The following is a 27,331-nucleotide window of genomic DNA, read 5'->3' as shown; positions in this document are numbered from 1 at the left end:
TTGTAGATAGCGCTTTTCGCAGATATATTGTCATAAAGTGCTTCACACAGAACTAAATGATACATTCCAAATACAATGAAATATACAACAATGTGCAGACAAATTTGAGCTTGGCCAGTGAGGATTGAATGCTTGAAAAGTGAGTCAGTAGATGTTTTTTAAAGACATCCACAGAGTCAAAAGAACGCAGGAAGAGAGGGAGATCGTTCCAAAGTCGGGGTGCGACAGCTTTGAAAGATCGATCTCCTTGAGTTTTAAAACACGTTTGAGGAACCATCACTGCTTCTGGTTTACTCTAACTGAACGAGGTAAAAAGCTCTGCAGCGAGGAAAATCTGATTTCAAATCCTGCTCTGCTTTTTCAGGTTAATATTGTTTTTGTTGGGTTTTGACTATTCCTTTTTCAGGGGAGCAGCCAATATCATACACAATTATATTCACAGACTTGTATTAAAGTAAATCTCCAGACAGAATACCTCTAAAAGGCTTGAGCAAATGTTGTGAATTGTGGGTTTTGAGAACAAACTGATACTGATTCATCACAGTATTTTTGGTTTGATTGAAAATAGCTGGGTTATAGATTTATTTCCATGTTTTACATTCCCAGGAGCATTATGATGGTGACAAAATGCACCTTTGTAGATAAACAATATAAATCAAAATTAATTGTTAAATCAAAAATCGTGAAGTCAAAAGAGTGAGCGGAACACAGATCTCATCTTTAAAAACACTGTATATGGAAAAGTAGCCACGTAAAAGCTCTGATGTGACATCTCATGTTAAAACTATTATTTAACCAAATCTTTGATCTTTAGAAGGTCAGAATGATGTGGAAGCTGATCACTTAATCCACTGCATGACCCAATATGGGCTCTGAACACAGTCACTTATGGAACAATTAACTTTGCATCACAAAGCCGCCATCATCATCATCCTCCTCCTCCTCCTCATCCTCTTCCTCATCATCATCATCATCATGTTTACAGCCGCCGGACACAGATGCAGACGTGTTACAAAAGACCCTCCGTGGACACTGAGATAGAATGGAGTAAGTGTGAGTCACAAGCGTTGTGGCCGTGACGCGGGTGGACCGTGCGTGGGTGAGGATGGGTGAGGGTGGGTGAGGATGGGTGAGGGTGGGTGAGGGTGGGTGAGGATGGGTGAGGATGGGTGAGCGGGGGAGAGCGGGGGAGGGGGGGGACACCCTGTCAAACACTCAGACTGTTGCTACGACACCGCATGGAAGATGACACTCCAACTGAACGAGCAGCGAGGCGCACACACATTTCCAGACAATGTAGTTGTTTTGCATGTTCTGAAATCAATGGAGTTATGTGTGCAACTGGAAATGGAACCGCATCCAAGAAGACCTACTATTGTTGTTCCCCAGAGCAAGTCACTTCACCCATCTGGCCAATTCATTCAGCTTAAAGTGCATATACTACTAAAAATCATTTCACTGAACATTCACTAAAATATGATTAGCCTATTTAAGATTGTATAAAGAAACTTGCCTGATTTTCCGTAGTAAGTTTTATTTCCTGTTGGTTGGACATGAACAGCTAATCCATGGATGTAAAGTATTTGTAGAAGTATCATCATGTATTGTAACATGGTTTAAGGTGATTCATGCAAGATGTAACTCAGCAGAATTGTATTAATGCAAAAGAAATGTTTAAAAATTATGATTTATTCAAACAGACTTCAGTCTTCTTCTGCTCCTTTGTTCAGAAAATACAACTTTGACAATATTTAATGTTAACATCTATTGTATTTCTGTCTTCATGTATATGTTTGTGCACATGTTCAATGCTTTTCCACGAGTTTGTTCTTTAGACGTTAAATGTCCATAAAATGTACATTAATTCATACAAAAATGTAATATAATATGAAATGTAATGTATTAATGTGAGAAATTGACTTGCCTGGTCATGTTTGTTGGATGTTTTAGGGGACATCATAAGTTATCTGTTTTATACATTTGCATTTTTTTTGTATTATTATTTTTTTGTATGTGCAAATAAATCAAATCAAATCAAAAAGGAAATCTACACAACTGTTACCAGCAAAGCACCCATACCATAAACAAGGCCAAAGCCCGTCTAATTTACATTATTATTTGGCAAATAAAAATAAATGGAAACACCTTTCTTTGTTAAATGAATGTCTAAACTGTCAGAAAAATGTCTTTGTTGCACGTAAATTGTCACTGCGTTTTGGCAGGCTTTATGTACAGTAATGGACAAACTGCCACTCGCCATATGAATACTTACCATCTTTACTGTAAAGAAAAACACAAAAACCTGTCAAATGCACTTTAAAACCTGTCAAACATGAAGCCGACCATGCTGTGGCCATAATTTTCTTTTAAATTCCTGAAATAAAATGAAAAGGTGAGATGCTTGTATATCTACTTAGTGCAAATGTGACTCGGTTGTCCTACTTCAGCTCACAAGACTCATCAACCAGATCCATCCAAACCAAAGCCATCATACTTGATACAGAATAGCACAAATTCTCCTGTGGCAGAGGAGAACACTGAGAGTGACAAATGGCTCCAGCACTGACAGGCTTTGGGTGAAGTTGGGAGTTATTTAGAACACCAGGTGCTTTTTATAAGAGGGTTTTCCAAAGAGGTACTGGCAGTGATGACAAAGTGACTGATGCTCCACCTCACAGACTGGAGGGCCACACCGCGTTCCAGATGGCTTCAATTTGGACATTACAGGCATTGGTGTAGTTTTGTTGAAGACATTCTGTTTCAGCTCATACGTCTTCTGCGTCACAAGAACCTTTCATCAACTCAACTGATCAGTCATCAGCACCACATAAAACCCAATTACTGCTGATAAATGAGTATTCTATTTTCTAGAATTATTCTTAATGATTAACTTCCTCAGCCATTAGAATTTGTAGAAACTAGAACAAAACTATGTATTGTTTGTCATTATGAAGACATCACTGGCTATAAAGTCAATCATTAAAAGTATTTTCTGTGTTTTGTCGCCTGGTAACCTCTTGTTCAATCTTGTTGGTTATTAGGTAAGGTATACTATTAATCCTTGTTGGGAAATTTGTCCCCTGCACTTGACCCAGACTTAGCCACTGGAGAAACTAATCAAAAGAAAGGACCTTCTTATAATCCTTAACTAGACTTGGCAAAATGTTGCACTGTAAACATTGTTGTAAAGCTTTTTTGAGTTGGGAAGCACGTTCAGGTGAAGTTCAAGCCTGAGTAGGACGCTGTGATGGTCTTACCGTGGCAGCGCTGACACGGAGCCCTATAAACAGATCCCCACACTCTCCCTTTGTCCAAAATAGGCATGAGGTCCCTCACAGAGGTGATGAGGGACAAAGTAGGCCAAGGACTTTCACAGAAAATAGATTCCAACTCACTGAGGCCCTGATCATCCTGGGAAGGAACAGGGAGACGAAATGTGGGTTAACTGTCTTCTTGGAAATAACTAATACTCCACACACTGTAGGAAAGGCTATTGGCTCCAAAGGTAACCCTGTACTGTACAGAGCAACATGGGGCCCCTCATATCACATTTTAACAGTCAATGATATAAAAAACAGGTCATTTGTGTTTTGGAGGAAACATTATCTTAGGTTAAATTATGCATTATTATCCTATAGGGAAATGTGTCCTCTGCATTAGACCCATCCTTCAGTGCAGCTGGGGCCAACTGTCAGGATCTCCTCTTACTGTGCATGGAGGAGGAAAGCCACCCAGAAACATGCAAACTCCAGAACACAAAGGCCTTGGCAGCCTGAGAATCGACCCATGACCTTCTTGCTGTGAGTCATTATCAAAAACAGTTGAATTTTCAAACTTGGTATTCAAGTTTGTCACATCTTCAGCTTGGGGGCCCTTACTTTCCCATTACACCATCACATCTGCAGTGTAACTCAGGACCACAACAGAAAAAAAACGTTCTCAAGGAAGATTATTAATTCATTTTTGGTCATTATTAGTGAACAAGTGATTTATACAAACCCAGTCCTTGCTACAATTGTATATGGTCATTTTTAAGTATGTATAATTGAGTCGTTATTTGTTGAAAATCATCATTTAATTCTATCTGACATGAATCAAACATATCCATTTAGTGCCCAGAGATAAAATAAAAAAAAACATATAATTTTTCTTATCTCATTTCGGGGGTTTATTTTCCATTGATTAAAAAAAACTTCATTTATTTCTAATTAATCCGTATGTAGCCAAAGTAAATCTCAAATGCTAAGACCAAATGCAGCAGGTGACACCCACCAGAGGTGAGGCTTTTTTTTTGTAAGATTAACAGGAACTTTTCTACCCACAAACATTAAAGTAGCTGCTATCCAGAGACATGTTACATAAAGCTAAGCTTTGTGCAACAAAAGATGTACTCTGTCTGTTGCCTTACAGCGCCCCCATGAGGAGAGTTCATTTAAGAAAACATTTGAAACTTCGACCCATCTTTATTTACAAATTACTAGAACAAGCAATGATGGTGAGCTCAGACTTAGAGAAGAGTACAACCAAAATGAATATAACCTCCCAAAATGGAGATGCTGCTTAAATCAAAAACATACGAATGAAACAGATGAACAAAAAATACTTTATCACTGCCGTTTACCTGTGGATCCATTGACTCAATGAAATACTCCATAATAAAATATTCCATAAAAGCCAAAGACATATATCAGCTGACAGCGAATTGTAAATAATGGGTGGATTCTTCAGTTAATTTTTCACACTAAACAACTAGTCATAAGTCAAATACAAGTTTGGGAGGAGATCACACTGAGATAGGCACACACTGTGAAGGATTTAGCAAAGGGAAAAAAAACTAAAGTACAAAGGTTGGGGATCAAAACAAACCAATGGCACTTGGACATAATGCAGTATAGTATATTGTATAAAGGAAGTGGCTCTAAAAAGCATATTTCAATGCATTCTGTCGAGTACAGAGTTAAAAATGATACAGTAAGAACGGGCATACCAAGTGCCGAAGAACAAGCAGAAAACACACATTATACGTTTTCACTCTTTTCTAAACTTGAATACACGATCCACACATTACAAATCTTCAAGTGTAATTGAAGAAAAATATCTGTTCCATCCAGACACAGCAGAGATGTATGTCCAGTTAATCTTTGTCCTTCTGTCCAACAGCAGATGTGAAGAGGACGACTTCCTCTCATACAACTATGGGCTTCGTTATTGTTTTGAGCAACTGGGACTTTACAGGGTCTTTTTCTACCAGTTAGTTTTCTTGACTTGCTTATGTTGACTCCATGTAATTCATAAGCAGAGATCTAAAGATAGAGAAAATGCCATTTTGACATCACATACACAGAAAGTTGTATGCAAGGACTCACATGGAGCAGATTAATCATGGCGACAGCATCTGAGATCAGGCTATTTCAGTTTTCCACCAGCAGTATCTTCCTCTTTCAAAACAAACTTTCTTTTAAGAGCTTCTGAAATGAGGGTGGCTGAATCTTCTTCCCTCAGTGACGTACATCCCCTGTTGTATCTACAAAAAATGTGAGACAAATCAACACAGTTCTGACATTTTTCAACATGTATAGTGTGCAAAGGTACAATCACAAGGTCGTCGTATCTTATGCATTTAGCAGCATTTGGGAAACGAAAAGCTGGGCCTTCTGATGCTCTACATATAGCGTTGACTGACAGTGATTGTTTTACCTGTCTTTGCTCATCTTCATGCGGTTCATATCCTTTAAGATGTCCATAACATCTGCAAAGCTGGTGGACTTGGACAGAGACACAGTGTCCTCCTCTGCCTCCCTAAAGTCCATGCTGGGTCTGTCCAGGTCAAAAGTGGCAGACGCCGTCATGGAAACATTCAGCAGAGGATCAGGCACGAGCTCCGACACGATGGAGACCACATCCTTCTCATCTTCCTCCTCTTCCTCCTCTTCTGTAACATCACTGATGACAAAGGAGGCAGCAGCTGTGGCGGCAGGCTGGTAGGACGTGGTCTCAAACGGAGCCAAGGAGAAACTCATACTTGTGTCATCAGGAGACAGCAAGTCAGGCGTATTCGAATCTGAAATGCAACAAAGAAGATATTGATATAATACATTTTGTTTTGTTTCTATGCTTCCGACCATCTAAACAAGTCTGTGGGGAACTGGCAAACAATTACAGTAGTACTTCAACTTATTTCCAGAGTAATTAATGCAAGAAACAGCATTTTTTGATATAAATAACGTAATAAGGCCAAATCCTTCCACATTAAAATATAATCTGTATTAAATCTAAAACAAAAGTGTTTTTCAAAAAGGTGCACTATGCAATTTATCTGAGGTCAGCTCCAAGGAGATACAATATATACAGTATGGCATCTCCACGGAAACAAGCAGGCAACACCACCGGGGTCAAGTAACAGGTAGAGGCAAGCCCAATCTGTGTTTTTCTCAGGTATATATGGTTTTGCAATAAGACTATATGTAATTGAATCATTCTAATGTGTAATGCCCTACTGTTCAAAGTAATATCATCTCCATGAAGACAAGGTGGCAGACCCCCCCAGAAAGGTTACATAATGCACTTTTAAGTTGACTGTGTAAGAAACTAGATGTGAAATCGCTTCAGTGAATCCAGGACATGGAAAGATTAACAGTCTTAACTGTAGCCCTTTGGGGTAAAGCCAGAACAGTAGAATCAACAAAGTGTCTATCACCAGAGATGTACCTATAATCACCAGTGCCTGAGAGCACCACTTTGAGATCTGACAATGCCACTCTATTAAGTCGACACATTCATTCATACATACATTCATTCATTCATTCATTCATAGTTTATTGTGTTTTACCTGAATCACTTGCCACAATCTTGGCAATCTGTGCCCGCAGTTTGCTGAGCTCATCCTGCAGAGCTGTGGTCCGGTTCAGAGCTGTAACGCCAGGCTTTTTAAGACCTTCCATCCTTTTCAAGCCTTCACGTCTGAAGTTGGGCACAGAGGAGTTTCTGTGAAGAACTAGAAGAGGAGTTGGTCGCCATTCGTGTTTCAGTGGACGGGTGTCGCTCCTGGGAAAAAAAGAAAAAGTGATCATTTTTACTATAGAAACGGCATCTATGATGCAAATGAAGCTCCTCACTTTCTTTTTTGGAATGTTAACTTACACAGGAGACACACAGATATCATATACTTTTGTGTACAATCACCTGACTCTTGCATATGTTTCCTCCTCATCAGCAACAATCCAAGCTATATCTGCTAAAGTAGGAACCATGGGTCCATCAAAAGGACGAAGAGGGGGAAGGCCTGGTAGTTCCTGTTGGACAATATTTAATCAATAATTAATCTAGAACGGTCTAGAAATGATCTTTTAACCTAAGATAAGAAATCACAATACCTGAAAACATGCCCTCTGAGGAGGTTTGAGTGGAAGAGTAGAGCCTATCCTTCTCACAACACTACGTGTAGATCCATGGGGCTTATTTTGCCAGATGGGAATTACATCCTGCAAAGTCAATTCAAAATAAATACAATCTGATCTAGGTATGTAATAACTAAATCACTCATATTATTGACAAGCAGCCAGACTTACCGAGTCCGTTTCCATGTTGGTTATTACTCCTGGGACAGTGTAGCCCAAAGCTCGGTGTAGGCTAATTGTATCTGAAGGCTCAGCACTTCAGTAAACAGATGTCATCTTTGGTTGATTGCCAAGTCTTAGGATGAAATGTACTCATTCATTAACTACAGCTGCCATTCACGTGCATAAAGGTTATTCACTAAGTGAACATGCTTCAAAAAGACTGAAAATGAAAAATTATTGTTAAATAGATAGACAATGCACCTCACCAATACAATTCAATACAATTCTACAAATATGTAGTTATGCCAAGTGTCCCACAGCAAACGATCAGCCTAACTACATGTTATTAAACCTTGCCCTCAGAATCCATTCCTTTGCACCAAACAGGTAATCTTTTTCTAATTACATCTGAAAACTTTCCTACTTCAAACTTCAACTGAGTCTCAACAAAAGCTCTTACTCTAAACTTCCAGTCACTACAGATCTGCATCTATAATATAAAAATAATAATACATACAAAATAAATATAATCTGGCATTGCTGTGTGGTGTGCATCTCAGGTTCAGTTGTTGGGAACTGTTCCAAGAGGTTCAAATATCAATATTACAAAATCATATTGTAGGAGTATAAAATATCAAAAACCCTCTGTATCTATATATTATATCATATAAACCTGGTGAAATTGAATATCAACCACTGTGCAAGAAGCTATCTTGTGTTAGCGTTAGCATCACGGCTCTTCGTGACCTCAGCTACAACCCGCAAACGTGATCAATATTTATTTTTGTGAAACAGTATCGGCACCAAAACAATCTAGGTACGCACCTCAATGTTGCCACAATCCACACGAAATAAAACATCAGAAAAGTATGTTTGTAAAAGATTCTCCTCTTCGTCTTTCAGAGTTGTGTTGTCGTTCTCTAGGCCGGAAGCCTGTGTGCTGCTCCTATGATTTGATTGGTTGAGGGCATGAACATCCTCCATTAGCCGGCTAAAGTTATAAACGCAACATAATAACAAAATAAAAAAGGGTTAGGGGTAGCTATCCCAAGAAGCCAACAACTATTTGTTTTTAAGGTATCGCTGTATTTTATTTGTAATTTTTGCAGTTTTTAAATCCATAAAACCCATGATAAAACCAGAGGACTCAATTCAATACACTTCCGCTATAGCCTCCTGACTACTTGGGCTAGAACTTTCTTGACCTAAACACTCTTTGATTGCTGTGCCTGGGCGGGGTCTGACATGAACTTGCGCTGTGTGATCGTGGTACCTATCCATCTGCAGAGCAACCAAAACACTGCATAGTTACTGCTGCCCCAGGGATGTAGGCAGAAGATTTAATCTACACAGGTTTGTACAAACCGCATATTCTACTTGCAATCCTCTGCTATTGTTGGCCTTGTTTATGCCTTCTGTCTCATGTTATTCTGTTAGGATGTTTAGCCCAGCTCCTCTGCTAAGGCAGGTTTGGCTTGTTGATTCATTCATTAAACGACAGAATACAGTTTTGCATTGGTGAAAATATGCACGCCTTAATGGTTATGGTAATTTGTAACTAGGCCTATAAGGCTTGACTACAAGGATGCTGAGTGTATGTCACTGTGTGCATTTGACCTACAATCTAGGCCCAATACCCAAAAGAATTTAGTCTGTGTTGTGTAAAACTCAGCTACTATACTGCAAAGATGATGGCTCAGTAGTGGGCCTAATAGGCCTACTATTGACCGACCATTGGAAATCTGATTCTTTTCACTACAAGAGCTTGTAAGTACTGCTCTCTTCCTTGAGTGGTCATGTGGCTGTAGCTGTTTAACCTACTACTCAAATCAGATCAGAGTCTTTGCTTGTGTTTGTGTAGGTGCTGTAACTGGGACAAACCACAGACATGGGAAATAAAAGGAAGAAGAAGGATACCTGTTGGTCCCCAGATCTTCTCCACTGCTATGCAGCATCAAGAGGAGAATCAGAAAATGCCTCCATCTGAGATGAGACCCACACTTTAGAGCCATGGATCACAAGCCTCCAAAGAACAAGAGCAGGACGAGTTACTTTGGCAACGTCAAGAACAGGTCACACATTTCTTCACAGATAAGAACAAAAAGCAGCATGATCAGGTCAGATTTTAGTCTTATAAAGTCAGATATGGTGAGTGAATGTTTCCCATTTGCTTCAAGACCAGTCGCCTCATAATTTCTTTATAACTCTTTGCTTTTGATTGGGTGTGCACATACAACAGATATTGTGGAAAGTGTTTTTTTCAAAAACAAGTCATTCTCAATCAGCACACAAAAAAACACTTATTCATTGATTGGTTTTGTCCGGGATGGGAAGTATTGTTTGGAGGCAGCATAAATTTAACCTGAGCTTTTTGTGGGTGATATTATCTGGTTGACACAAACTACTTACATGATGTGTTAGCGTGTGCATTTGTTTATTTTCAGGTTGGGACCTAAGCTGCCCACAGGTGTCTCTCAGCCTCCACAGTTCACTACGAGCACATGGGAAGTCCAACCCCTGGCCCCTGCTCTGCAGCAGTCCACAGTGAGCGGCGAGAGGAGGCAGAAGCCCATGCCAGCCAGACCACTGAACCACACCCCCCACATCAGAAATCCTAAACTGCGCCAGTACTACTTGCAAGGTAACCTAAGCATGCAACCAAGTCATTTCCCATGTGAATCAATAAAGGTTTTAAGCATTCACTCTATACATTTATATAATCTCAAGAGTCTTTTGTCAGATTTCAAATCTGCATCTTGAACTGTGGTTAAACAAAAGTTGAATAAAAGAACCACTGTTAAAAATGGTAATATTTCTATTGAGGAAGTTTAACAAGGTCAAAGATTTAATGTATAAGTAAATAAATAATGAAAAACAAAGCCAGATCAACAGGTAATCCAAATCATTGAACTAAACCTGTGCTACCATCAACTACAATATATGGGTTTCAGAATGATGAAGAATCAGGACTTTTGCCATAGCAATTAATTTCATTTTACAATGTTTTTTTTTTTTAACTCTGAAAGACTGAAAAGTCTTCTAAATGTCACCTATACCAGGAAGCTGCAACCCTTGAATTGCACTATGATTCATTTATGCCACAGAACATTGGCCATAATGGAAATTAATCAGCTACATAGGCATTATATCATCGATGATTGTGTAGTAAAAGTCAAGTGAAATAATGATATGTTGATATCCTAATTTATGTTTTGGATTTATATTAATGAGATGTAGATATAGATATTAAACTTACTAACTCTTGGTTGCCAAGACAAAAAAAATCTTAAACCTAATTTAAGAAAGTATTAGAATTGTAGAGGACCTCACGTATGTACCGCAGTTTGAGAAGCCTTGCTAAAGCCTATTGGCCTCAGAGCAAAACTAAAGTCAAGATCATTGTATGAACCGATGTAATTATGTATTTATTCAACATTACCTCTGAATATAGTGGATTAATTATACATATTTTTTTTTTTAGGAACTCCATGGGAAGTAAACTGTACAGATGTGACAAATTACAAGGTTAGAATTATTTTTATTTATTATCCAGTGTGTCTAGTGTGTGGCAGCTCAGTGACCTCAAGAAACAGCAGGGGGCAGCAACAGACCAACATAACAGCTGCATAAATATGTGCCTGGGCATTTGTAATCTATGACTATGCTCATAAAAAGGTCAATGTTCAGAGGATTTCTTGTGAGTTGTCCATCAAATGGTGGCACTATGGGGAAGCAGAGTCTTTTTCACAGCTTTTTCCAAAAAAACAATAAAAAACATATGTCTGAACTTTTCTCTAAGGTTTGTGACTTTATGATTAAATCCTCTTATTTTTGCTATAAAATGTAAAACCAGACTAGCAGGCCACATTCATTTGCCCTTCTGTATTTTGCTACACAGGGTCACTCCGGGGACATGGTTTTTAGTGTTTCATCACAGTTTCACAACTCAGCTCAGACGTGTTCATCAGAAACGCTCATCTCTCGAGAGGTAAGATTTTCTCCAGTAAGATCTACTCCACTATAAAGTAAAGTGTTTTCATGGATGCTCCCCTCCAAATGCACATGTAAATACTGTTGAACATAAACCAGTGATTTGAATATACTGCATTTACTAGTGTATTCAATGTTGTTCAAATGTTTAGTTTCTTTTTCTGTAAGCTTCACATGAGTCTAGGTTTCATTTTTTTCATTCACTCGCACAACAAAACATCAAAAACAACCACACAAACAAGCAATGGACATAAGTTACAAAACACTAACTACTACTAACAATAAGTACCATGAACAATCATGAGTAACCAAGCTAAAAAGATCACGTTTGTTTTCTTTATCCTTTCATGTTAACATATTATTATGAATAAAATAAAATAAACAGCTTTTTTAGTAGTTTACTAAAATCTAATTTTACTGCTTGCATTTTGCTAGAGGCAGGAAGTGTGTTTGTCATGATTTGGATTTGGACAATCGGGTGATCATTACATCATCAAACTTGACACAAAAGGTCTCTATCTTTTGTTTTGCTGCCTCACTAAATGTTCACATAGTGCCATGTTGTTTGCCATAAATAAGGGCCCTGTGGCCAGACCCACGTCATGCACACCTCATGCACTGAAGATGTGAGTCCAAACAGACACATGCAGGAGATGTGGGCAGTGAGAAAGGGGAAGTGTTCCTCCTGTAACTTGTCATACTCACTGTCACAGCTTGTGCTTATCATGGCGTCTTTTCTCAAGCAGCTGCTGGTCGTCCCGAAGGAAAAGGCCTTAACTGCAACTCAAGAGCAACAAGCGCCGACAAAGTTCAGCCTGGATTCTAAACACAAGTCAGAACAAGGAGACATTTGGACTGCTCATTCCCCATCACCAGAAGCAGAATACGACAAACTACTGGTAAGCACAAATGTCATTACCCTTTTATATCCTCGCATGCAATGTTTTTGCTGATTGTTTATTTATAGCCAGGTTTGTTGTGCATAGGGATTTGACGGTAGGACATTTCCACGGTATGAGACCGTGGCCAAAAATACCACTGTATGATTTTATATTTTATTTCAAAAACAAGGGAGAGATTTGGCGGAAACACAGAGGAATTCAAGGCAAACAAGAAGCCTCAGTGAATAAGTCTATATAATAAGATGGATATACACATTGAACGACTTAAAACTACTCCTGTTTGGTTATTTACTTTGGTTGTGGCATGTTATACCTGTGAAATGATTTGTGAACTCTAGGACCAGTTATTGTCCCATCCCTAGTTGTGCCCTGTAGTCCAGGTTTGCAGGTCCAACTTACACTAAAGGTCATTTCCTGATCACAGAACTACTGTAAGTGGAATTGAAACTTTTAGCTGTTAGCTTTGTTGAATATCTCTTGTTTCACATTTTTTCATGTGATAGTAACTTTCACACTAGATCTCAGCAGCACCGTCTCTGCTGTTGTGAGTTTGTGTCTGTAGAGGTGGGAAATATAACGGAAAATGGATAATATTGCACTATGATATTGTGTGAGGGATTTTCTGCTCTTTTGTGGTTAATTTTAGCACATTATTATCAGAGTATTGTTATCAAGATAATGCAAAGAAACATCGAGACATTTGTTTTTGTCAATAACATCCACCCCATACATGTTTATTACCTTTTACGTTACAGCAAAGCGTGTGTATTTTAATATATGTTCACTACCAGCAATTGTAGTATGTATAGTTATGTCACGCCTTTCATCAAGTACTTCAAAATCAATCATAATTTTATTCTTTACTTAGACTCTGGAAGCGTCTGTGTGCAAATGATTTGACGTACACGTTACTTCCCCGACAGGATGTGGAGACGGTGCCAATGCCTGACGGACAGCTCTGCTTACTGGCTCTCCCGCCCGAGTGCTGTGAGGGCGAGGGAGCGGACGCCACTCCATATCTCAAACTATTCTGCCGCTATATCACTGACTGCAAGGTGGGAGTCTCAAAACAGCAAAAGCGTCTAGAAGGGGAACTTCTTGGGGTTTCACTCGCTCTATCTCTTCCAGGGGGTGGTGTCCGGGATTCTTCTGGTGACTTCCAATAAGCTCTTCTTTGATCCGTGTAAGACCCATCCCCTGGTGAAGGAGAATGGCTGTGAAGAGTATGTTCTGTCCTGCTCAGTGGACAGTCTGGCCTCTGTCTCCTTCTGTTCTGACATCACACATATTCATTTCAACTCTTCGCAGCAGAGGTGAGTTGTGATATACACAACCAAGCCCACACACGCACACGCACACGCACACACACGCATGCACACACACACGCACGCACGCACGCACGCACACACACACGCGCGCACACGCATGCACACGCGCACACGCATGCACACGCACGCACACACACACACACACACACACGCACACACACACACGCACACACACAGACGCATGCACACGCGCACACACACATGCACACACGCACACACATGCACACACACACGCACCCACACACGCACACACACACACATGCACACACGCATGCACACGCACACACACACGCACGCGCGCACACACACGCACACACACGCACACACGCACACACACACACACGCGCGCGCACACATGCACACACACACGCGTACACACACACACGCACACACACACACACACACACACGCGCGCGCACACATGCACACACACACGCGTACACACACACACACACACTCAACTCTGACAAATGAACTCAGTTAGACATAATCTGGAGTGGCTGCAGAGGCTGGTGGTGCTTCGGTGGACACAAGGTTAATGAGGGTTTCGTCCCTGTAGCTTTAAAAGTAAGTAAGTTGTATGGAAGAGAAAGTGCATTGCATACGTAGCTTGGTGATTGGCTGAGAGGGAAAGCAGCTGTGACAGTCTAAGACAGGTGATAATGAACTTTTATTCTCCTGATTGAATTTGTGCTTAGTATAACTTTGCTAAAATAAAAAACAATAATTTGATTGATTGTCTTTTTAGGAGAAAAGGAAGGACCCTTTTCCAAAAATTAAAACCACTTAAAAGCCAAACAAACCATCCAGGCCACACGGACTCTGCTGCATCTGTGAACTCTGTTGTGAGCGATGGCGATGTGTGTGAGGAGGAGGGCCACAGCAAGGACATGGTGGAGATAGAGAGGGAGCTGGACAGTGGTCTACTTAGTGACCTGTATGACCCGGCTGCAGCAGCGGTCTGCAGCAGTGCTGCTACTTTCTGTTGTGGTGCACAAGAGGCCACAAGTGGACTGAAGATGGAAGAAGAGACATCCGCTGTGAAAGAGCCGAGAACAGGTATATCACAGTCAGTCTGCACTTTTAGATGCAGTTCTGTACAATAACACATGATTTAAATGGCATTTAGCCTGATGCATTTAGAAACTGCATTGTTAACTGTGTTAACAATGAGATTGTTTGTTTTCTTAAAACTAAATTGTTGAATTAGGAAAACATCTAGTGTAAAATACCATATGGGGTTAAAACTTTGACTTTTTTTTAATGCAGGCTGGAAATGCTTCTTGTAAATAGATGCATTGCATATCTATAGAGACTGATGCTTCTGTATACAAGTATAAAAGCTTTGCTTCTATACCAGAGACTTGATAACATACTATTTAATCTCAGTATGTGGAAGACCATCACGGAGCAGCTCTGAGGGTCTCATGTTTGTGCGGCTGCGGGCTCAGCTGCCTGCAGGAAGGAGGAGGGCTATTGGACTTCAGCTCGGGTCGGCAAAAACACCATCAAGAAGAGACACTTGGCTCGCCCTGTCACAGGAGAGGTACGTGACTCTTTATAGTGCCTAATAATTATAATAGCATTACATAACACTTTTCAAGATATCCAAATGTGCTTTACAAACTGGGGGTAAACATAGAGAAACAAAATCTAGAGTTATCAAAATGTGGAAGTGTGGAAGTTTATATTTTACCTACATTTTTGAGTTGAATCATTTTTTCTTAGTGACTTTGGGCTCATTGAAACACTCACAGATGTAATGCTTACACAGTGACCCTTATCCAAACACTTCCACCACTCTATGTACCACTGAAGTACAAAGGTAACTGCAACTGACATTTCAATGGCAAATCCTGAAAGTGACTCATTGATCAAATGCCCTTTTGAGCCAAACAGAATTTACTTTAAAGAAGTTGTTTTGCAAACTGATTTCCTAACCAAATGACCACGGCTCTTATCCCTACAGCTCAGATGAGTTGTACGCCTACCTTACACAGAGTCGCCCGGACCTGTGTTTACTAGAAGGAGCGCAGGAGGACGATGAAGATGAATTTGTTCTAATTGAGGACAAAGAGCAAGAGAGTGAGGAGGAAGGGGAACACTTCCAGAGAGAAGACTGGGAGGTCAGAGGAGATCACAAACTGGAACCATCTTCTGAAGCTTTTGAATCAAAAGGAGCATTTTTAAATGGTTGCACTTCTGTGTGCTTCTAGATGGTAGTAATGGATGAGCAAAGGGAAAGGTCCATCCTAGAGCTTGACAAAGAACCAGAAGGACTTCAGAGTATTGTGGAACGCAGCCATATATTAGAGGCTTCACATGTTAAAGAGGTGAGTGACATATTTTGAAATATAAATTGAACCTTTGGCAGTTTGTGAGTAACATCTACTATTGAATACATAATTATTTTTAGTAATGACATTACTCATCTAATTTATGTGGAGCCACTTGGTCCAGAGCCACAAGCCTCTAGGTTGCTGTAGAGGTCGATGTGGTTGGTGAAAGTTACTACATTAGATAATGTATAAGAAGAAATGTAAAAATGCACCACAAAGACTGGACGGCATTTAAAGCAAACATAAAATGGCAAATGGTCTTAATCTGAAACAGATTTGGCTCCTACGCTCTAATTATACATTTGTTGAATTATCTTAGTATAAATTTAACTTCATTGGAAAATGTTATCAATAACATATTTCTGACGCTGAAGAAAAGGCAATAATGCAGTGTTTTTGCCCCATAAAAGAATAATTGATCACATCATTAGGTTTATTTACAGAAAATAATAACTAGATAAGACGGAAATAACATAATTAACATAATAAAGAAAAAATAGATAACCCAATAATTCGATCTGAAAGCTGGTGTGTGTTTACATGCAATAAAGGAATAAAAACACTTGACAGGTGATATTGACGGTTGTATTCAGAAGATACATTTTTAAATAACTCTTTCAATCGTTCATATTTTCTCATTCCTTTGTGTCTTAGCCATTGTTTGCATATTTTTTGTTGTCAACACCTACACAGGATTAAACAATCAGAAAGAAATCGGATTACTCACATCAGGTCATATTTCTGGTCTGCATGTAAATATACGATAACCATATCCAAAGAGAAAAATACTGTTATCATAAAGCTGTTTGTATTCATGTTTTGTATGTTATGATATTTGTCCTATTTATATCCATTGTGTTGGACTTTTAATCCTTTGATAAAGTTCAATCACTTTTTCACAAGTTTAACAATTGGCTCCATCTGCTGCTGGACCACCTCCTTCCATTTGGACTTTTATTGCTTTTCTCTCCTTTGATCTCTAAGCTTTGTAAGGAGCTGCCTCCCAGGACTGTGGGCCATACCTGGAAACTAACATTCAGCACTTCACGCCACGGATCCAGCCTCAAGTCTCTGTACAGAAAAGTCAGCGCTTCAGATTCTCCGGCTCTCATAGTTATAAAAGATGCACTTGATGAGGTAAAAGTAATTCTGCTGTGAGTCCACGACCAGGTTTAAACAGCAGCTTTTTGATCATATATTTTGAATAACTTGTAGGTCTTTGGTGCCTTTCTCTCCCATCCTCTGAGACCCAGTGAAGCCTTCTATGGCACAGGAGAAACATTCCTCTTCATGTTGCATCCACGCTTTAAGGTGAAAGAATCTCGAAGGCTCATGGAATATGTGCACATTACTATACAGTATCATTTCAAAAACAAACCCCTTATCAAAGTTAAACCATTCAAAAGTACTTAAAAAATACATATCGATCCATTTCTAAAATGTTGTCTGCAGTGTTTCAGATGGACTGGGGAAAACTCCTTTTTCATCAAAGGTGACTTGGACTCCTTTGCTGTAGGAGGAGGAAGGTAATATGAAATTAAAATTATTCTTTCTTTGAATATACAATATATTTCCTGTGTAACTGTTCTTTTTGTGTGCACGCTTTCCCAGTGGTCACTTTGGGCTGTGGGTGGATGAGAATCTCTACTTGGGCCGCAGCAGACCCTGCTACACCTTCAATAACTGTTGCCTCGCTGAAACGGATGACTTTCGAATCATGGAGCTTGAAGTGTGGACTTTTGGATAAGACCTGCTTCAATAAACATTCACCATCAAGTTAAAGTGCTCATTTATGTCAGTGTACAGTCCATCTCTTTATCATGGTCTCAGCAGTACAGACTGCTCCTGAGCATGCTGCTCCACAAGAGAAGACTCATTCCTGTGGGTTTGGCATGGACGCTGTGGTGACTGGAGCTTTCTGGAGGCACCACTGGTCTCAACGCACTCCTCAGACGCTGTGAATCTTTCATTTTAAGGTTTACTGTATGAGTACTTACTGAACATCATAAAATGTGTATATAACTCATAACGTCATAACTGAAGACTAAAGCTAATATAATGACTTGTTCAAACAGCTACTGAACATACTGAGATTACTTTCTCCCCAACCATCCAGGGCCTTGTCTCTCACAGTCTGCTCCTTGTAATCAGCATCTCACATCTGGCTCTTGAGACACTTTCAGTATGAGGCACCACATTTCTGCTAAATGTAGACTTGAATCAGTAGATATTTGGATGTGTATACTTTGTTAAATATTGTAGAACTGAAGAGTAATTAAAATCATTGTCATGTACCACTTTCCTTTTTCCTCGTTTTAAAACAGTATTAAGGAAAAATGCACAAGACCTTTATGTTTTAAAATATGTTTTATGTTTACATAGTTATTATAATTTACTTGTTTTGCATACAAAGTACAAAAGTGTGATTTTATCTGCAAGGCTGTAGTCTGTATGATGTTTATATCCCTTGAGACAAAGATGGGTGTTGCCTAAAGCTGCATCAGTAATAACATCAGGCCTTGCCCAGCCTGGAGGGAGCTTTGAGGCAAGACCTTCACAAATACTGAACAACAGACAACTAACCTCGTCTCTGTGGGAGCTTAAGCACTGAAGAGCCTACAAGACAACCTGTGCTTGTGTGTACAATGCAGAGAGGTGATCTGGGAAGTCCAACAGTCGAGTCTCTAATAAATTATTCTGTCAGGTATGGGTTGGCCTTCTCTAAGCTCTCCTTCAGAAAGCCAAGATAAGTGGACGTTGAGGGGTCCTCAAAGCTCCCTGAGAAGCTGAAAGTGGCCCCTTCCTCTTCTGGTTTCATGGCAGTTTGATCCAGGAAGTAGTTGGCATTAATATGGTGAACCTAACAATACAAATACTATTAGTATCAGTATATTTATATCAAAATGAAGTATAAGCTATAGTTTGTAATAAAAACAGTATTTACAATGGTCCCATTAGGCAGTGCCACCATCATCTCCACAGGAAAGTTGTAGCTCTCCAAGTGTAAACGAGCCTTTTCACTCAACACAGGGTTCTTTTTATCAGCCTATTAAAGTCAGTCAGGACTTTAGATTCAAATAGACATACATTTAAAGCATCTTGTGTTTGACAGGACTGACACAAACCTGCATGTCCTCTAATTCTTTGACTAGTGACCAGGTGCTGATAAAGCTCTGGTTGAGAAGGGCCAGAATGGGCGAACTTTCCAGGACCGTTTCCCGGAGAGTTCGCCCCGAACCTACACAAAGAACAATGCACTCGTGACAAGATGCATTTCTTCAACCAATTGTAGAGTAGTTAAAAGGATTAAGCACAGTGACTCACCTCAGCATGACTGGTCATCTAGTGCTCCCCACAGTAAAATAGAATGCACAAGTTTGTCCTCTGCTTCTGCCTTTTTAAAGGCTTCTGAGAAAGGCAAATAATCTAACTGCAATAGAACAAGAGAGGGCAGGTTCACACTGTGATTCAGGTCAAGCTTACAGCTGGTGTCTGTTTAGAGATGCAAACCTTCTTGAATGGATAATAAGTGACCTCCATGAGATGAAGAGCTTCTTGATGGGTGATCTCTGAGGTCCAGATGATGTCCTCAAAGACAAACTGGATTGGGTCCTGGCTGCTCTCTTTACTGTCAATAACATTACCTTCCTCATCAAAAATAACAGAGGGAGTGGACGGCCCAGTGGACATGAGCTCCATCTGCACACATGGACAATTTAAAATGCACCATCAGAGCAACAATTGAGAATAAGGAAATGTGTTCAAAAGCAGATATCTTATATAATAATATCTTATATAATAATATCTTATAACCTGTGGGAGGAATCCTATATCCACTTCCATGTTGCTACTTTCACTGGCGCCATACAACCACTCCATGTCCACATTTAGAGACCTGGAAAAAACATGTTGAAAGTACAACAAACGATACAAAACCACAATGTAGTGGAAGTGCAGCTTGACTTAGCCTGATCTACCTGTTATTAGGGACATAGAGGTGGAAGTGGCGGACATGAGAGCCATCTTTGGAGAGCACAATGTTCCCAGTGAACTGTCCTGGCGTGAACCAGAAGGGAAAGTTTGGTACTTCATTCAGCTGGAACTCTGCATGAATCCTAGACACACGAATCAAGCAATAATGTACAGTTTTGAGGTCTTTGTAGTCAACTGCAGTTATTATATTGTTATAATTGTGATTACCTGAAGTAAATATCAAAATAGAACTCATTGCTTGCACGAATACAAGCCACAGCGCCTTGAGGAGCAAACCGGGATTTGATAAAGGGCCGAGGGTGGAACATACTCAGAAGGGAGTGAACCAGAACCTGAAACAGACATTTATTTAGTCACGAACTGACACTTGGCACAAAATAACTTTTTTAGCGATTAGCAAACCTCTTTGCCCTTTGGAGTGGGAGGGTGATAGCGGTTGTTGGGCAGGAAACCAGTGAAGATGTTGAGTTCACTTGCAATCACCCACCAAGTGGCACCCACATCCACTTTGTTCTTTGGAGGCAAGAAGACTTTGAACTGACTGGCAGAAAGCGTGGAAGAGGGCACTGCTGGGGCTGTCCAAGAGCGAAGACCACTCAGAGAGCTGTGAGAAACCTGCACAAACAAAACAATGGATCTTGAAAGTGCAAGTGAATGAGGGTTTAATGTAAAGATTTACATTCTGAAGCACTGTAGAATAAAACATACCCCAAGAAAACCATCCTTGCTCTTTGTCATGGAGTCGAGCTGAAGAGGCTGCATTTTTGCCACCAAAGTCAAAGTCTCTCCATTGGGGTCGTGAATGATCTCTTCATCCACTTCCATGGGGGGTGTAATTCCTACAGAAAGGTGCAGGATTAGGAGGACTGACATGACCACAGCAAGATACAATGTGGGTGCAGTAGTCGCATGTGTTACCAGTGAGTTTCTCCACAATGGGCTTAAACTCCTCTGGACTGAGATAGAAGTCATGGTCAGTGTCTAACGAGGAGAAGAGGAAAAGTCCCTCTGCTCCCAGAATGTGCACACTGTCCTCCTGCAGACACACATCAAGCACGTTACACTGACCCTATTGTCATGGGGCACGCTTCAGGGGTTACAATGGTATGTGATAGAATCAAAACTGGGGCAAGAATCAGTGTGAGAAGAACATCAAACGCAAAAAACTGAGAGTAGAAAATCTCAGGAGCCCAGGGGCCAGTGATGCAGACAGCAGACAGATCCGTGCTAATGGAGGGAATGAAGTGAAGCTAGTACACCCAAACTTTGTGTCCAGACTGTTTTAAAAGGTAGGGAATTTAAACACACACAAAGACATAAATAATAGCGTTCCAAAGATTTACACTGGTAAAAGTTTCACAGAGGCTTACGTGACGTTTCAAAAGCTGGGCATCCTGGTAGTACTTGATCCCATAAGAGAGGAGAGGCACGGCACCCACAAGGACCAGGATCCACACTCCTCTCCAGACCCACCGAGCAGGACTTGTCCCCGGGTTAAGTCTTCCATTCTGCACGGGATTTCTTCTCCCATCCTCATCCCGGGCTCGATCCACGTCCGCGTCCATTCCCTCCTCCTTCACTGACTGCGGCTAATTATCAAGAGGCGTGCGGTCAACATATTAGTCTTGAGTTTAGTCTGACATTTGTATATTTTGTAACAGATATGAGCGGATTAGATGGTCTGAAACCGGCTGCCACGGTCTCATAGTCGAAGGCAACAGCTGGGACGTGTTCTGGGGGGCTAGCTTCCACACAGGGTTTATTTCACACATCGATGTAAAGCTGAAAAACAGACAACCGCACTATACCGGAAATTGTTGCAAAATAAAGGCTCGAGTCGTTTTTCCACCATGACGCAAGTTGCATTGAATATATTTTAATTTGAAGGGAAACCCGGATGTTTAACAGGCTGGTCAATAGATGAGTGGATGAACAAGGTAATTTGCAGAAAAGCATCCTCAATTACAGGGTTTCCTGCCAAAAACATCTGCAAATTCCCTTCTCTTTAGCAAACAATCCAGGGGCTGTTCTTGAAACATGCAGTAGACAAAGAGAGAAGATGTGGGTACTACTTTTGCATGATTGAGTAATATAGTATATTTGTACATGCATTTTCAATTAATTACTACATAATAATTTGCATCATTAGTTTGGCTACAGCACACTGCATAAGACAACTTTAATACTATTAAATACTGAACATGGAAGAAAAGAGCGCATTACATTTCCACAAAACGATCTATTTTATATCCAGTCCAGTTGCATACAGCAAGTTGCACAAAACTGCCATTATTCAAGGAAACATGAATAAGGGTCAACATTTTATATCTTCAATAAACATCTATTCACTCACTGTTGTATGAGCTCCTTTCTAAACCAACACTCACATCACAGCACTGCATCTCCTGCTAGAGATTGTACCTTATGGGTATTAAATTCAGCTCTTAACAGGTTTAGAATAAAAGACAGATCTAAAAGCCAAAATAGAAATAGTGACTTCCGGTTGTATTTTCCATGCGTTTATTCCACTTGTACTTGTAATAAAGAACATTTTAACCATGTCACTCGACTTTTACTGGAGTACAAATTTCTAATACTCTTTTCCCCACTGTTCGAATGTAAAGTTTAATGTCAATAGACAGCAATGACCCACTGAGAGGAGCACGCTAACATCATGAGTGCTCTTCAATATATTACAAGCTTTCTTCTTCTACTCATTTGAGGATTTTTGTCCATGCTTTACAAATCAGTCCATGTTTTCTTCAACAGGTTGTGTCTTCATTTCAATTTTTTTGTGAGGAATGTAGGACCCCATTCCGGCTGCTCTTTCTGCTTCTGCCTGGGTGTAGGGCTCTTCGCTCAGCTGTTTCAATCTGGACAAAAAGGCCAAGACAAGGTGAGTGTGTTGACGTTTGAACAACATCTGCAATTAGAACATTGAGTATATAACATCGAATCTGACTCATACTATTTAACTTAACTTAACAACTTTAACTTTATGATTAAGTGCAATATTGGGATTCATTCCATACATATTGTGAACTACAAACCTTCTTTTGTGGATTTTAGTTTTGAAGTGCTCTTTCATGGATCTCAAGTCAATAAAATACCTTCTGCAAAAATAAAAGAGACAATGGTTTAGGAATAAACTGTACAGTACTGTGGCTGTGTAGTTGGAGTGTACTTACGCGCAGTGCAGGCAGTAGTGTTGGGCATTTCCTGTGACATCGTAGTCCGGGTCTTGGTTGAGCAGTTTGGCTGCTTCCTCCGGCTTCAGGTCACTGTGGATCTGATCCAGGTCCTTCGTCCGTCTCTTGGTCTTCCATGTCTTTGCGATGTGCTTCTTTTTGTCACTCTTGTGGTTTCCGATTTGCTTGGACTTAACCATTCTACAACATTATTTACAATACAGTTGGTTATTACAGTAACTGAAATACATTTATTTATTACATTTTGCCGTTTTTATTTCATTTATTTTACCCTAAAACATTTTTTGCATACTAGATTGTGTGTAGAGTAGAAATGTGGGCTCAATATGTTCACACAAAATTGGGAACATAATAAAGCTGTAGCAACATTTGCACGTTATTTTAGTGGTGCGGAGTTCTGACAATAGTGATGGCCAAAGTTTCTTCTACGACTCATTTTGGCCTGGACATTATTGTCCGTTTAAGAAGCCAAACAATATTTTAAAAACAGTTTAAAACCATAGTATTCCGTATTCGGATTAGATTAAATTCGGATTAAAATAATTTAATGACAAACTTGGAAGATAGTTGTAAGAACATACATGGTCGCAGATCGTGTAAAATAGATTTTGTAGCCAAATGTAGCTGCGTTGTTTACGGACTCGCTTACCTCCACACGTGGCTCCAGCAATAGTGTTTCCGGGTCGAGTCTCGCGCTATTACGCGCTGTTATCGAAAGGGGGCGCCAAATACAAGCATTGATCCCATATCCTATTTGTATATATATATATATATATATATATATATATATATATATATATATATATATATATATATATATATATATATATATATATATATATATATATATATATATATATATATATATATATATATATATATATATATATATATATATATATAAGATAAGATAAGATAAGATAAGATAAGATATTCCTTTATTGTCCCACATGGGGAAATTTCATTGGTGCAACGCAGGTAGATACAGAGGTAGATACATATCATATATATATATATATATATATATATATATATATATATATATATATATATATATATATATATATATATATATATATATATATATATATATATATATAGCATACATACACTATGCCAGCCACCTGGTTATGGCGCTCCATCTATGCTGTCTCTGCCAGCATCTTGCACCCTGCAGTTATGTGCGGGATTGTCTCAGGGCCCTCTTTGCACTGCCTACAAGGTGTTGGCCCTACACCTTGGGTCTTGTCTGGTGTAGTAGATCTGGGCCTCTATTGATCTGGTGTTCAGGGCTCCTGCTCCTGTGCTGCCATGATCAGACCAGCTCTTTCTAACCATTGGTAGGATTTCGCGACATCAGCCCCTTCAGTCATGTTCCGGTGGTACATCCCATGTAAGGGCGTGTCCTCCCATGTAAGGGCGTGTCCTCCCATGTAGGGGCGTGTCCTCCCATGATGGTCCCTCCAGCACCTCATCATCCTCTGTTCCCCAGTGTCATCTGTAGGAGCCTTGCCCTTGATGTACTTATGGATCTTGGACGTTTCGTCCTGGATTAGGGCTAGTGTACAGTCTCAGGGTGCTAGTGCACAGTCTCAGGGTGCTAGTGTACAGTCTCAGGGTGCTAGTGCACAGTCTCAGGGTGCTAGTGCACAGTCTCAGGGTGCTAGTGTACAGTCTCAGGGTGCTAGTGTACAGTCTCAGGGTGCTAGTGTACAGTCTCAGGGTGCTAGTGCACAGTCTCAGGGTGCTAGTGTACAGTCTCAGGGTGCTAGTGTACAGTCTCAGAGTGCTAGTGCTCAGTCTCAGGGTGCTAGTGTACAGTCTCAGGGTGCTAGTGTACAGTCTCGGGGTGCTAGTGTACATTCTCAGGGTGCTAGTGTACAGTCTCGGGGTGCTAGTGTACATTCTCAGGGTGCTAGTGTACAGTCTCAGGGTGCTAGTGTACAGTCTCAGGGTGCTAGTGTGCATTCTCAGGGTGCTAGTGTACGGTCTCAGGGTGCTAGTGTACGGTCTCAGGGTGCTAGTGTACAGTCTCAGGGTGCTAGTGGACATTCTCAGGGTGCTAGTGTACAGTCTCAGGGTGCTAGTGTACAGCCTCAGGGTGCTAGTGTGCATTCTCAGGGTGCTAGTGTGCATTCTCAGGGTGCTAGTGTACAGTCTCAGGGTGCTAGTGTACAGTCTCAGGGTGCTAGTGTACAGCCTCAGGGTGCTAGTGTACAGTCTCAGGGTGCTAGTGTACAGTCTCAGGGTGCTAGTGTACAGTCTCAGGGTGCTAGTGTGCATTCTCAGGGTGCTAGTGTACAGTCTCAGGGTGCTAGTGTACAGCCTCAGGGTGCTAGTGTACAGTCTCAGGGTGCTAGTGTACAGCCTCAGGGTGCTAGTGTACAGTCTCAGGGTGCTAGTGTACAGTCTCAGGGTGCTAGTGTACAGTCTCAGGGTGCTAGTGTGCATTCTCAGGGTGCTAGTGTACAGTCTCAGGGTGCTAGTGTACAGCCTCAGGGTGCTAGTGTGCATTCTCAGGGTGCTAGTGTACAGTCTCAGAGTGCTAGTGTACAGCCTCAGGGTGCTAGTGTACAGTCTCAGGGTGCTAGTGTGCATTCTCAGGGTGCTAGTGTACAGTCTCAGGGTGCTAGTGTGCAGTCTCAGGGTGCTAGTGTACAGCCTCAGGGTGCTAGTGTACAGTCTCAGGGTGCTAGTGTACAGTCTCAGGGTGCCAGTGTACAGTCTCAGGGTGCTAGTGTACAGCCTCAGGGTGCTAGTGTACAGTCTCAGGGGGCTAGTGTACAGTCTCAGGGTGCTAGTGTGCATTCTCAGGGTGCTAGTGTGCATTCTCAGGGTGCTAGTGTTGAGTCTCAGGGTGCTAGTGTACAGTCTCAGGGTGCTAGTGTACAGTCTCAGGGTGCTAGTGTACAGTCTCAGGGTGCTAGTGTGCATTCTCAGGGTGCTAGTGTACAGTCTCAGGGTGCTAGTGTACAGTCTCAGGGTGCTAGTGTACAGTCTCAGGGTGCTTTGGGATGGACCCTCCATGGTCAGGGGCTTTCATGTCTTAACATCTGTGCTGCTCAATATATTCTGAGGACTTGTTGTTGTTGTTGTTGTTGTTGTTGTTTTATGGCGGTTGGCATCCAATTGTTGCATTACCGCCAGACTTTATTCCTCAGACTGTCGTAGTCCGTAAAAAGTACTCCTTCCATTGCTTTGGTGTTACAAAGCCCATGAGGTCATGATATGTCTTTGTGACTAGAATAGTTGTTGTTGTTTCAGAGACCAACCGGCTTTATTCCAGGGAGACTCTTCTTCATCTTCCTCTCCTTCTTTGACGTTCGGTGCTTCCACCGTACAGCTTTATTCTTTAGGCTTCATTCTATAGGCTTTAATATTTCCACTGATGTCGCTGCTTGGTAGCCATGCGTCTACGAGACTGGGCGAGGACAGGAGACCACCCCCACCCCCATCTCGTCACTCTGATCACTCTGACTCCCCAAAAGCAGACCCCCATCACTCCGACTCCCATTTAGCGCCTTTAGCCTGTTTTCTATATCTGCCCAATCAAGCTCCTTTGTTCCAAGGAATCTCCCTGCAGCTTTAGCAATGATCCTGATCCTTTCAGTTGCCTCACTCGTTGTAGGTATTTGGCCGTAGCTTCTTCGTTCCGGAATTTAGATTTAATTGGTTGACAAAGTTTTTCTAAGGTTGATTAAGAAACACTAGAGTTATGCAAACACCAGCACCAGTGGATTTGCATTAGTCAAAGCAGTTTTCCTCTGGGTCTTCAGCGAGCGCTGGGTCAGGTCAGCACAGACATCATTGTGTTTATATGTTCTGAGCCCTGAGCCCACGTGAAAGCATCGCCTGTCTCCTTCCCTCTCTCTCTCTCTCTCTCTCTCTCTCTCTCTCTCTCTCTCTCTCTCTCTCTCTCTCTCTCTCTTACACACACAGTCTCATGCTCGCTCTCTCAGATCCCCCTCTCTCTCTCTCTCTCTCTCTCTCTCTCTCTCACACACACAGTCT

The 27,331-nt window shown here is 40.9% G+C and overlaps 4 protein-coding genes across 7 annotated transcripts; 1 reads left to right on the top strand and 3 right to left on the bottom strand.

Annotated features, from left to right (window-relative positions):
* Window positions 1–4,443: 4,443 nt before the first annotated feature.
* On the bottom strand, window positions 4,444–8,521 carry mtfr1l (mitochondrial fission regulator 1-like). The gene is made up of 7 exons (XM_072457172.1): window positions 8,385–8,521; window positions 7,569–7,692; window positions 7,374–7,481; window positions 7,183–7,292; window positions 6,830–7,044; window positions 5,698–6,061; window positions 4,444–5,524 (listed from the first exon to the last, which is right to left on the bottom strand). Exons 2-7 carry the CDS (start codon window positions 7,581–7,583, stop codon window positions 5,407–5,409), a joined length of 930 nt encoding a protein of 309 aa, XP_072313273.1. The 5' UTR covers window positions 7,584–7,692; window positions 8,385–8,521; the 3' UTR covers window positions 4,444–5,406.
* Window positions 8,522–8,755: 234 nt separating this feature from the next.
* LOC140370155 (oxidation resistance protein 1) lies at window positions 8,756–18,412 on the top strand. 3 transcript variants are annotated; one of them, XM_072457171.1, is made up of 16 exons: window positions 8,756–8,912; window positions 9,421–9,631; window positions 10,004–10,200; window positions 11,041–11,084; window positions 11,458–11,547; window positions 12,293–12,448; window positions 13,375–13,506; window positions 13,580–13,764; window positions 14,528–14,838; window positions 15,169–15,325; window positions 15,749–15,905; window positions 15,996–16,112; window positions 17,103–17,255; window positions 17,334–17,429; window positions 17,571–17,644; window positions 17,730–18,412. In XM_072457171.1, the coding sequence occupies exons 2-16, from the start codon at window positions 9,570–9,572 to the stop codon at window positions 17,863–17,865; spliced, it is 2,067 nt and encodes a 688-aa protein (XP_072313272.1). In that variant the 5' UTR covers window positions 8,756–8,912; window positions 9,421–9,569; the 3' UTR covers window positions 17,866–18,412. The 3 variants fall into 3 exon arrangements, with proteins under 3 accessions (XP_072313272.1, XP_072313271.1, XP_072313270.1); XM_072457170.1 differs by having other exon boundaries at window positions 9,421–9,676; window positions 12,296–12,448; XM_072457169.1 differs by having other exon boundaries at window positions 9,421–9,676.
* An 87-nt stretch (window positions 18,413–18,499) lies between these two features.
* On the bottom strand, window positions 18,500–21,730 carry selenon (selenoprotein N). The gene is made up of 12 exons (XM_072457845.1): window positions 21,482–21,730; window positions 21,030–21,147; window positions 20,820–20,950; window positions 20,514–20,726; window positions 20,319–20,443; window positions 20,096–20,233; window positions 19,932–20,013; window positions 19,629–19,817; window positions 19,443–19,548; window positions 19,244–19,356; window positions 19,063–19,164; window positions 18,500–18,978 (listed from the first exon to the last, which is right to left on the bottom strand). The coding sequence occupies exons 1-12, from the start codon at window positions 21,674–21,676 to the stop codon at window positions 18,811–18,813; spliced, it is 1,680 nt and encodes a 559-aa protein (XP_072313946.1). The 5' UTR covers window positions 21,677–21,730; the 3' UTR covers window positions 18,500–18,810.
* Window positions 21,731–22,710: 980 nt separating this feature from the next.
* Window positions 22,711–23,986, bottom strand: znf593 (zinc finger protein 593). Of its 2 annotated transcripts, none has more exons than XM_072457519.1 (4): window positions 23,970–23,986; window positions 23,300–23,500; window positions 23,162–23,224; window positions 22,711–22,984 (listed from the first exon to the last, which is right to left on the bottom strand). In XM_072457519.1, the coding sequence occupies exons 2-4, from the start codon at window positions 23,497–23,499 to the stop codon at window positions 22,858–22,860; spliced, it is 390 nt and encodes a 129-aa protein (XP_072313620.1). In that variant the 5' UTR covers window position 23,500; window positions 23,970–23,986; the 3' UTR covers window positions 22,711–22,857. The 2 variants fall into 2 exon arrangements, with proteins under 2 accessions (XP_072313620.1, XP_072313619.1); XM_072457518.1 differs by having other exon boundaries at window positions 23,902–23,979.
* Window positions 23,987–27,331: the final 3,345 nt, after the last annotated feature.

Source organism: Eucyclogobius newberryi, unplaced genomic scaffold, assembly GCF_026437365.1.
Source record: "Eucyclogobius newberryi isolate DKJ021-1_F unplaced genomic scaffold, fEucNew1.0.hap1 SCAF_21, whole genome shotgun sequence".
In the NCBI taxonomy this organism is placed as follows: domain Eukaryota; kingdom Metazoa; phylum Chordata; class Actinopteri; order Gobiiformes; family Gobiidae; genus Eucyclogobius; species Eucyclogobius newberryi.
Note: the sequence above shows the minus strand (reverse complement) of the source record. Positions and strands in the feature narration are given on the sequence as shown.

Coding starts and splice junctions, on each gene's coding strand:
- LOC140370155 (XM_072457169.1), top strand. CDS start 9,570: ATGGATCACAAGCCTCCAAAGAACAAGAGCAGGACGAGTTACTTTGGC. Junction 11,548..12,292: donor AAACGCTCATCTCTCGAGAG/GTAAGATTTTCT, acceptor TCTTTTCTCAAG/CAGCTGCTGGTCGTCCCGAA. Junction 16,113..17,102: donor AGGCTTCACATGTTAAAGAG/GTGAGTGACATA, acceptor TTGATCTCTAAG/CTTTGTAAGGAGCTGCCTCC.
- mtfr1l (XM_072457172.1), bottom strand. Junction 6,062..6,829: donor GATTGTGGCAAGTGATTCAG/GTAAAACACAAT, acceptor GTTGCATTTCAG/ATTCGAATACGCCTGACTTG. Junction 5,525..5,697: donor ATGAAGATGAGCAAAGACAG/GTAAAACAATCA, acceptor CATTTTTTGTAG/ATACAACAGGGGATGTACGT.
- znf593 (XM_072457519.1), bottom strand. CDS start 23,499: ATGGTTAAGTCCAAGCAAATCGGAAACCACAAGAGTGACAAAAAGAAG. Junction 23,225..23,299: donor CACTACTGCCTGCACTGCGC/GTAAGTACACTC, acceptor TTATTTTTGCAG/AAGGTATTTTATTGACTTGA. Junction 22,985..23,161: donor ACTAAAATCCACAAAAGAAG/GTTTGTAGTTCA, acceptor CTTTTTGTCCAG/ATTGAAACAGCTGAGCGAAG.